The sequence below is a fragment of the Anopheles coluzzii genome, chromosome 2 (assembly GCF_943734685.1).
Source record: "Anopheles coluzzii chromosome 2, AcolN3, whole genome shotgun sequence".
Classification (NCBI taxonomy): Eukaryota; Metazoa; Arthropoda; class Insecta; order Diptera; family Culicidae; genus Anopheles; species Anopheles coluzzii.
Window position 1 is genome coordinate 78243109 of NC_064670.1, and position 10000 is coordinate 78253108.

General features: G+C 46.4%; 1 protein-coding gene across 1 annotated transcript; it reads right to left on the bottom strand.

Annotated features, from left to right (window-relative positions):
* Positions 1-1730: 1730 nt before the first annotated feature.
* Positions 1731-7037, bottom strand: LOC125908380 (uncharacterized). Its single transcript, XM_049611104.1, has one exon. It carries the CDS (start codon positions 7035-7037, stop codon positions 1731-1733), a length of 5307 nt encoding a protein of 1768 aa, XP_049467061.1.
* Positions 7038-10000: the final 2963 nt, after the last annotated feature.

Below are 10000 nucleotides of genomic sequence, written 5' to 3' on the forward strand. Positions count from 1 at the left end.
ACGTTACGATATAGGTCTGTTATGGAGGACGGACGAAGTGAAATTTCTGAACAACTACCACGCTGCTTCACGACGTCTAATGAGCCAGAAAAAGCAGCTACATAAAAATCCGGAAATGCAGACTTGACTGCGTGAAACCTTCAAGGAGTACGTGAAGGCTACATAAGAAAGCTCTCGCGAGAAGCAGCAGCCCTTTCACATTTTTTTTTGCCGCACTTCGCGGTTGTGAACAAGAATAAGTCGGTTTGTCGAAATAAACCAAGGCTAATGTTCGACGCTGTCACAAGGGTTAAGGACGAGAGCGAGCGATTGGACGAAGCGGAGTACGATGATCGAGCGGTTTTGCGGCGCGATGGCGAAAAAAAGACGCGGACTTTGGGAACGGTTATCAAGTAGTTTGGTGGTGGGTTTTGGCTCGTGCAATAAAGTTTTAGTTGGATTGGCGTTATATTAAATAAAAATAATTTATTTATTTTAAATAAGAAAGTAGTTAGTCGTTTCATGTCGTGACAGAGTAAAAGCGCAAAATTTTTAGCGCAGGCAACATTTCTGACTGGTGTGCAAAAAACGGGATTAGCTGGTGAAATTTTTTTTGGGTAAGTGGTGGCGGAAAATAGAAGCGTTATAGTGGGTGATATTCAATTATAGTGAATAATACTACTAATAATAAGTTCTTTTTAATCTTTTATTAATTCGTTTTAAATATAATTTAAAAAAATACACAAATAGTTAAAATAGTTTGTACGATCTTTCTCTTTGTAATTTATTCCCAAATCCTTCATTTTATTTTCGTGCGTAAGGTGATGGACAATAGGGTGTTAGCACTTAGAAATAGAGCAATTCAAATTAATACAGGTAGCTTAACTAATATATGTGTATTCCAACCTACATACAACTTAAACTCCACAACTGTTACCGAATCCTAATGAATCAGGAATATAGTTATAAAGAACGCCCTCAGATCCTCACAGCAGAGCTTCTTAACCAAAGTGTCGAAATCGAGAGAGCGTTAAACGATACAATTTCAAGTATGGCTTACGAATTTCCGATAAAGAAAGCAATGCTTTACATTCCGGAGTATAACGGAACAACAAAAGATCTAGACGGTTTTCTATATCAAATAGAGTATTTTGCGAAACAAATTCCTAAAGGGGAATCAGAAGAAGACCTTATACGAACGGTAATGTTCAAATTGAAGCGAGAGGCTGCGGGTTCTTTTAATCGAATTTTGGATGATTCGTGGAACAGCGTTAAAATGAATCTGATAAAAGTGTTTGGAGAAAAATTTAGCTTGGAAGCCATTTTCCAGCAAGTCGAGACGCTGCAACAAGAGGTCAATGAATATTTTTTTGTAAACGAAGTAGCCGCGTGTAATCGAAGTAGTCTTTAATAGATTTAGGAACGATCGTTTCATTACAAGTGTAAACACAGTTTGAGTGCGAGAGCGTACAGCCACAAGGCGAAAGTTTTAGTTTAACTATTTATTCTCCTGAAGACAAATACAAATAAATCCAAATAAAATAGCAATAAAACTTTAAAACGGTGTCACCTGCTGCTCGCTTCACTCGCTACTGGCTTGAAGCGCGTGCAACCGTTTCCCTGTCATTTCATCTGTCACTTTCCCTAGCTGTCATTTCACTTCATCTCGTTTATACGTCCGGGTTGGACTCATCAATAGCACTGCCTTTTCCTAACATTCCCCCGCCCGTGACCAACCATATTTGGTCACCCTAAGTTGCTATGTCGAGCAGTGCTAGCTTAGCTACTGGCCTCCTAACTGCTCCTGTATTGGTGCGTACCCACGCTTGCCTTATATGACCATCAGGTCCTGCCATAATTCGCTCAACTATTCCTTTCTTCCACTGGTTCCTGATTGTTCCGTCCACTACCAGTACCAAATCTCCTTTCCTAATTTCCCGCACATTTTCAAACCACTTACTCTGCCGCGAGATCACCGGTAAATATTCCTTAATCCACCGCCTCCATATTCCGTCGAGCATATGCTGCGCTAACTTCCAATTTCCCTTCAAGCTATCCCTATAGTTCGTAGGTAACACTGGCTGCTGCTTTACACCTGAAGAACTCCCCAACAGGAAATGATTCGGTGTGATTGCCTCTTGGTTCTCCGGGTCCAAGGGAACATAAGTCAACGGTCTAGAGTTGATCATCGCCTCTGCGTCTAAGATCACTGTCTCAAACGTCTCGTCGTCGGGTGCGTGCTTTGCCTCCATCACCGTGCTAATCGCCGCTTTTACAGAGCGTACCATACGCTCCCACACGCCGCCCATGTGTGGAGCGCCAGGTGGGTTGAAGGTCCAACGGGTGTGCGCATTCGTGAAAATCGCCGCCAGAGTTTCATTGCGCTCCTCGATCTCCCTCCGCAGCTGCCTGCTAGCACCCAAGAAATTGGTCCCGTTGTCGCTGAAGATTTCTACCGGTGCACCTCTTCTAGCCACAAATCGTCTAACCGCCAACACGCACGATTCCGTCGATAGACTGTGCACCACCTCCAAGTGAATCGCGCGCACAGTCAAACACGTGAATAAAGCGATCCAACGCTTCTCGTTCGATCTTCCTCTCTTGACCAACACTGGTCCAAAGTAATCCAGCCCGACGTAGCTGAATGGCCTAACAAAGGGCGTGAGCCTCTCCTTTGGTAACGGTGCCATTGGCGGCACTTGTGGTAGTGACCGCCTGATCTTACAGAAGACACAGTTCTTCACCGTCTTCGTTACCAACGCTCTCAGCTTCGGGATCTGAAATTGTTGCCGTAACTCATTCGTCACTGTTTCGTTGTTCGCATGACGATACAATCGATGATACCGCTCTACTATCAACTCAGCCAGTCGGGAACCCCTCGGCAGTATAACGGGATACTTAGCAGAATAAGGAACATCAGCCGCTGCACCTATCCTTCCTCGCATTCGCAATACGCCTTCATCGTCCACAAACGGCAATAGATGGTAAATGTGGCTTTGCTTTGATACCGTTCTTCCTCCAGGTTTTCCATCGTTATCGTCCAAACTCAGAATGCGAACTTCTTCCGGATAGTACTCGAGTTGTGTCTGCCTCCACAGAATCTTATCCGCTTCATAGAGTTCTTCTTGTCGTAGAGCACCTCCTAAAATAGGTTCGCCACGATACTTTCGTCTCAGATTGCCCACATACCTGACAATCCAACCAATCATCCTTTGTAGCCTCTCCAATCGGCTAAAACGTTCATACCGGATAGGTAATAGTCCGGTGTTAGAGTCTTCCACGTGAAGATTTACCTGTCGTATTTCTTCTGACGGGTTGTCGCTGTTGTGCCTCTGTGATGGCCAATCATCCTCCCCATGGAGTAAGAACTCTGGCCCTTGAAACCAGTTGCCACCAAAGTCGAAATTCGGCTTTCCCTTCCACTTCGTGGCCTCGTCTGCCGGGTTGTGGTCAGTAGGCACCCATCTCCACTCGTCAACCGATGTGCTCTCCAGTATTTCGACCACCCTATGAGCCACGAAGGGTTTGTAGTTTCTTGGATCCGACCTTATCCACGACAACGCAACTGTGCTGTCCGACCAAAGCACTCGTCGTCTCACATTAATCGGATGATGCTCCTGCGTGTAGCGTAAAAATCTCGCTCCCAACACGCAAGCCTGAAGCTCAAGCTTCGGAATAGTAAGTGGCTTCAGTGGCGCCACCTTAGCTTTCCCACCGATGAGTGTACACTGAGGTTCTCCAGCATCGTCAAATATCCTCAGATATAAGACGCATGCATAAGCGTGCTGACTTGCATCGACAAACAAATGCCATTCGCCATTCTCGTACATCTTCTTCGATGCTGCCGCAAAGTAACTGCGCGGAATGCGTAGGTCTGCTATTGCCGGAAGCAGATCAATCCATCTACGCCAATGTCTCAACTGCATGTCGTTAATCTCTTCGTCCCACTGCGTGCCAGTTCGCCAAAGATCTTGTATCAGGATCTTGCCGTGGATCACGAACATCGCAAGCAGCCCAAGAGGATCATAAAGGGACATCACACATCGCAATACCTCTCTTTTCGTTGGAATCCTCTCTGCTATCAAGAGGTCAGACACCGTCGTGCACGCCCTAGTGCAAAATCCAAGCTCGTCAGATGCAGGGTTCCATCGCATTCCCAATACTCGTTCCGCCTCATCTCCCATGGATGATAAACATTTGATGTCGCCATTTGCTTCGCCAAGGCATCTCATCAATTCCATACTGTTTGAGGTCCAATTCCTCAACTCGAATCCGCCGTTCCTAAAAATCTCCCTTACGTCATGGGATACCTGACATGCTTCTTCTTCCGTCTCGAAGCTGTCCAGAAAGTCATCTACGTAAGTGCTTTCAATAATTCCCTCCACCGCTCGTGGGAATTGTTCCATGTGCTCTCGAGCGTTTCGGTTCTTGACATACTGCGCCGTTGCGGGTGAACACGCAGACCCGAACATTACAACATCCACGATGTAGGTTTTCAACTCGTCCGTTGGTTCGTAACGCCACAAGAAACGCTGCGCGTGTTTGTCTTCCTTTCGTATCATAATCTGCAAAAACATCTCCTTCACGTCTGCACACGCCGCCACTGCGTACAGACGAAATCGGAAGAGTACGCCAAGTAACGAGCTCAGCTCGTCTGGTCCCTTCAGCAGCATGTCGTTCAACGATGTTCCATGCGCCTTAGCTGCCGCGTCCCAAATCAGCCGAACCTTTCCAGGTTTATTTGGGTTGGTAACCACCCCTATTGGTAGGTACCATACGCGTCGCTGGTCAGCCTCCTCCAGCTCACGCAACGTAGCCTTGTGAACGTACTGCTTGCTCAACAAATCTCGAATCTGGCGATGTACTTGTTCCTTAAGATGTCCATCTCGCTCCATCCTCCTCTCCAAACAATTGAACCTACGACGCGCCATGTCGATGCTAGGAGGTAGCTCGATGTCATCTTTCCTCCACAGTAATCCCGATTCGAATCGCTTCCCGATTCGTGCCGTGGTAGTGTCCAGAATCTGCTTCGCACGCCGCTCATCTGGATCCTGTTCGACGCCGTGTGCAGCACCAATCAACTGCATGTCGAAATATTCCCGAATCGTCTCGTGAATGTTACCTTGGTCGTTGCACTCGCAAATATGCAACAACCGTTCACACTCCAGATTCGCCGGTTTTCCATAAATACACCACCCAAGGCGTGTCTTTACTGCGATTGGATCACCAACGCCTCCCTCCTTAGTCCTGAGAGGGACCGCCAACCGCAAATTGTCCAACCCAATAAGCAGCTTGGGTTCCGCATCCCGATATTGCCGAATCGGTAGCCGCTCCAAATGTTGCCATCTCCCTTCGTCCTGCACGAAGGATTGTCGAGGTAGGTTTAGCCCTGGCACAGTCCGTACCGAGTGGATGGCAAACCGCTTTGTAGAACCAACAGGTCCCACCTTCAGGTTTACTCGTCTGGATCCAGCCTCGACCCTTGTAGTGTTGCCTGTCCAACGGATGCAAAGTGGCTCCACCTTGCCCTCAACACCTAATTGTTCAGCCAAATCGTCATCCACCAGCGTCATGGACGAGCCTTCATCCAAAAACGCAAACGTCGTCACCGTAGCAGCCGGTCCATACACGGTGACAGGCACTATTCGAAATAGCGCCTTCGATGATGATGACACGTATTGGTGATGGTTACTCTCCGCAATGACACCACCATCGATTCCTCCTTCACGGCTTTCTATATTATTCTGCTCGCTGCCGATCTCGCGAGACTCCTCAGCGCCGTGTAGCAACGCATGATGTCGGCGCGTGCACCCACCAATGCTGCAAACCGCTCTGTTTTGGCACGTCCGCCAGTTGTGCCGCTCCAGACAGCTAAAACATAAAGAAAGTGCACGGGCCTTCCGCCAGCGGTCCTTCACCGCCATTGCTCCAAACGCGAAGCATTTGCTCACAAGGTGTCCCCGTTTGTTACACACAAAACAAGATTGTCCTACCTGGATGGCTCTTGTTCCCGATGTGGTCGCTCCCTGGTTTTCCACGTGCGCATGCACGTAACCCTTGGTGTTAGGTTTCTTCCTGTCTACTGCTTTCAATGAGGGTGAATCCAGCCTGGTTAACGTTTCAGCATCGTCCATCCATTCCGTCATGAATTCGCCAAACACGATAAGATCCGGTTCCGTCACGCCTCGTATGTGCCGTGCCCAGCTGTACTGCTCGCTCGTCGGCAACCTTTCCACGATCTCTTGCAGCAGCAACGGGTTGGTCAAGTGTGCCCGTAGACCAGCAGCCTGCATGTGATCTACCATGCTCCGCACTGCCTCGCCGAACGCCACAACAGTATCGGGCTTCTCCCTGCAAGGTGCAGGCATCCGACGCATTTTCCCAATCAGCGCTGAAATGAGATGTTCCGGCCGACCATAGCGCGATCGCAGCGTCGCAATCACTTGTGGCACCACCTCCGGTAGCACTAAACGGCTTCGCACAACTTCTAGCGCAGGTCCTTTGAGCGCCTTCTGCAGCCGTATCATGTTTTCCCAGTTGGAAAAACCACATTTCTCCGTTGTGTAATCGTAGTGCGCAATAAATACGGGCCATTCCGCCGGGTCCCCTGAAAACTCGGGTAATTCGGTTGGCACGTTTCGATGAACACTTTCCAGTCGCGGGGCGGGACCACGCTCATCCTGCTGCGAGCCTCGCATCGATTCTCCATCCGGCCGGGACGGTGTCACAGTCGATGCTCCCGAAATCGCAATCACACCCAACTCCTCGGACAACAAGTCCTCCTCCTCCTTCACAAACTTCAGCTGCAACTCGAGCTCCATCCGTTTCCTCTCCGCCTCCTGCCGCCGCTTCATAATGGCTAGCCGATTAGCCACACTGTCGGATACCTTAGCAGGAGTGAGGTTAGGTTTGCTCACCGCGTTGTAGCTTGTCCCACTTGAAGAAGGCATGGGTGTTTCTGCCGCTTGTTGGATAACCTCAACCAGTTTGAGGTTATGTTTCTCAGCCACGTTTTGCGTAACCTCCTCCAGATTGAGGTTAGCATTTGCCGCTTCCATTTGTTCTGTGTGCTTGACCGGCGTCCTCTGAATCAAGCCGGACCGTTCCTTAGCCTGGCAAGCCACGCACAACCATTTCCGCTGTTCCACAGCTTCCGCGGGTTCCGTCAATCCGGCGCACGAAAAATGCCACCATAAATTGCACTTGTCACATGCAACAAAATCCGGATCATCCCGCTGATCACCGCAAGCCTGGCAGTGATCGTTCCTTTTTGGGCCCATTTCACCTTTGGAACCGTTTTAAAGGCTTTTTAATGTAAACACAGTTTGAGTGCGAGAGCGTACAGCCACAAGGCGAAAGTTTTAGTTTAACTATTTATTCTCCTGAAGACAAATACAAATAAATCCAAATAAAATAGCAATAAAACTTTAAAACGGTGTCACCTGCTGCTCGCTTCACTCGCTACTGGCTTGAAGCGCGTGCAACCGTTTCCCTGTCATTTCATCTGTCACTTTCCCTAGCTGTCATTTCACTTCATCTCGTTTATACGTCCGGGTTGGACTCATCAATAGCACTGCCTTTTCCTAACAACAAGTTAGTCGCAAATAAACCATTGACGAGAACGGTCGCATAAAAGAGAAACTTGTTAAATAAAAAACTTCCAAAGTATTTCAAAGAACAGAGTTCCTTTAGGTTATGGGCTCCTCTGTAAAGGAAGGTGCTGGCATTCCCCAGCTGAATGGAACGAACTACGGAAAATGGCGTTTTCGAGTTCGTTTGTTCTTGGAAGCTTCGGAAGTTTGGGAGGCGCTCGAAGAAGACGTGCCTGAGGCGGTCGGAGAACCGCGGAACAAGTTTTTGCGAATGGACCGGAAGGCAAAATCCTTGCTGGTTGGATTTGTTGGAGACGATTGTCTAGCCATAGTCGAAGAAAAGGGAACAGCCAAGGAAATGTGGAAAGCCCTTGAAGACACTTTTGCGAAGAAGTCGGGGGCAAGCCAGACGATCTTGCGCAAACGACTGGCCACGTTACGCATGAAGGAAGGGTGTTCTATGCGAAGTCATTTTGCCGAATTCGACAAGCTAGTGCGACAAAAATGCAGGTGCGAAAATGGAAGAGAACGATTTGGTATCGCAACTTTTTTTAACGTTGCCGGATAGCTACGATCCTCTTGTGACAGCCCTTGAAAATATCCAAGATAAAGACCTCTCATTAGAAATGGTGAAACATCGGTTACTAGGAGAAGAGTCTAAGCGAGTCGACAGGGTGGACTACTATATCGAAGAAAATTCAACCGCTTTTATCGGTGGAAGTAATCAGATGAAGAAATTCAAAGGATGATGTTACCGGTGTGGAAAATTAGGCCACATGCAAAAGGATTGCCGATCCAAGATGGAAAACAGAAATGCTAACTCTGTTGTGGCAGGCAAAACTGTGAGTTTCATGGTGAAACCTCAGTGTGAAGTGGAAGAAAAAGAGCATGCAATACATTCATTTGTAATCGATTCCGGATGCAGTGACCACTTCATCAACAACATCAAATACCTTCAAAACATTCGAAAATTGAAAGAACCGTTTATCGTTGATGTTGCCAAATACACCGTCTTTGGCGGATGGGTCTTTAGTCGGAGAATACGAAGGTACCGTGCGTGGAAAAACGAAAGAAGGCGTTATTTTAGAAATGAAGAATGTTATTTATTTACCTGAGTTGAGAAGTAACTTAGTTTCAGTAAAGAAAATGACGCATGCTGGAATCGATATGCTTTTCACTCGTGAAGATGGCTTTGAAAAAGCCCTAATGAAGCTAGAGAAGGATGTAATTGGCGTTGCTCATATGAAACAAAATCTTTATGAGCTAGAGTTGCAGTTAGAAACGAGACGATCTGCAAATATGTGTATGACAGCGGTGAGTACACTAAAGCCTCGTAATGAATATTTTCGATTTCAAGCTACAGGCATGGTGATGCAAAACTGTATGGTAGTCGGTCGCGATCGAAAATCAACACATTTTTGCGACGCATGCCGAGAACCATATAAAAAAATCAAGAATTGGCCTTTATCTCATTGGATAACGACACTTGTGGTTCTGAAAATCGAGATGTAAAATTCCCTTTTCATGAACAGCGGGACAATGACCGTTTTCAGCAAGAGGGGGAAATGGTCGGAAAAGATAATGCTGCCAACGGTTTGCAAGTGCATCAAAAGTTAGTCGATATTGAAGAGAATAATGAGGAATATTTTGAAATATTAAGCGATAAAGGAATACGTGAAAAAGAAAATGGCGAAAGGGAAGAACCGATAACTTCAAAACTCAGCGTAAACGTAAGTCATTATAATTGTGAAATTAGGAAGAAAGCTATCAAAGGTGAATCGTTAACATCAAGGCCTGATTTTAAAGTAGCATTTCTTCATGGAAAACTGCCTGAAGCTCCTCCTGGTTTGTTGAGGCAATTCTTGGGCTTGTTACAGGATGTTGGATTGAAAGTAATGACATTGATTCGAACCCTTCCGAAGCTACATACCAATAAGGCATTAGAAGCTGGTTGATTGAAAGTCTTGAGGAAGAAACTTGGGATGAACGATCGAGAGGGGGTGTAATCGAAGTAGCCGCGTGTAATCAAAGTAGTCTTTAATAGATTTAAGAACGATCGTTTCATTACAAGTTAGTCGCAAATAAACCATTGACGAGAACGGTCGCATAAAAGAGAAACTTGTTAAAATAAAAAACTTCCAAAGTATTTCAAAGAACAGAGTTCCTTTATTTTCCAAATACAAAGAAAGAGTGATGAAACTTAAAGAACATATTATTAATAACGATATAGCAAATACGGAAGATTCATACGCACTTAAAAACTTAAAAATACATTTCTTAGCTAGTTTAAAGAATCCGGAATTAAAAACTCTTGCAAGAACCAATAAGCATCTCAGTTTTGATGAACTTTTGGAATATCTCCAGGAAGAGGTAGTTCAAATCGAACATATCCGAAAGATCGAGGAAAGATTAAACCGCACGCAATTTTT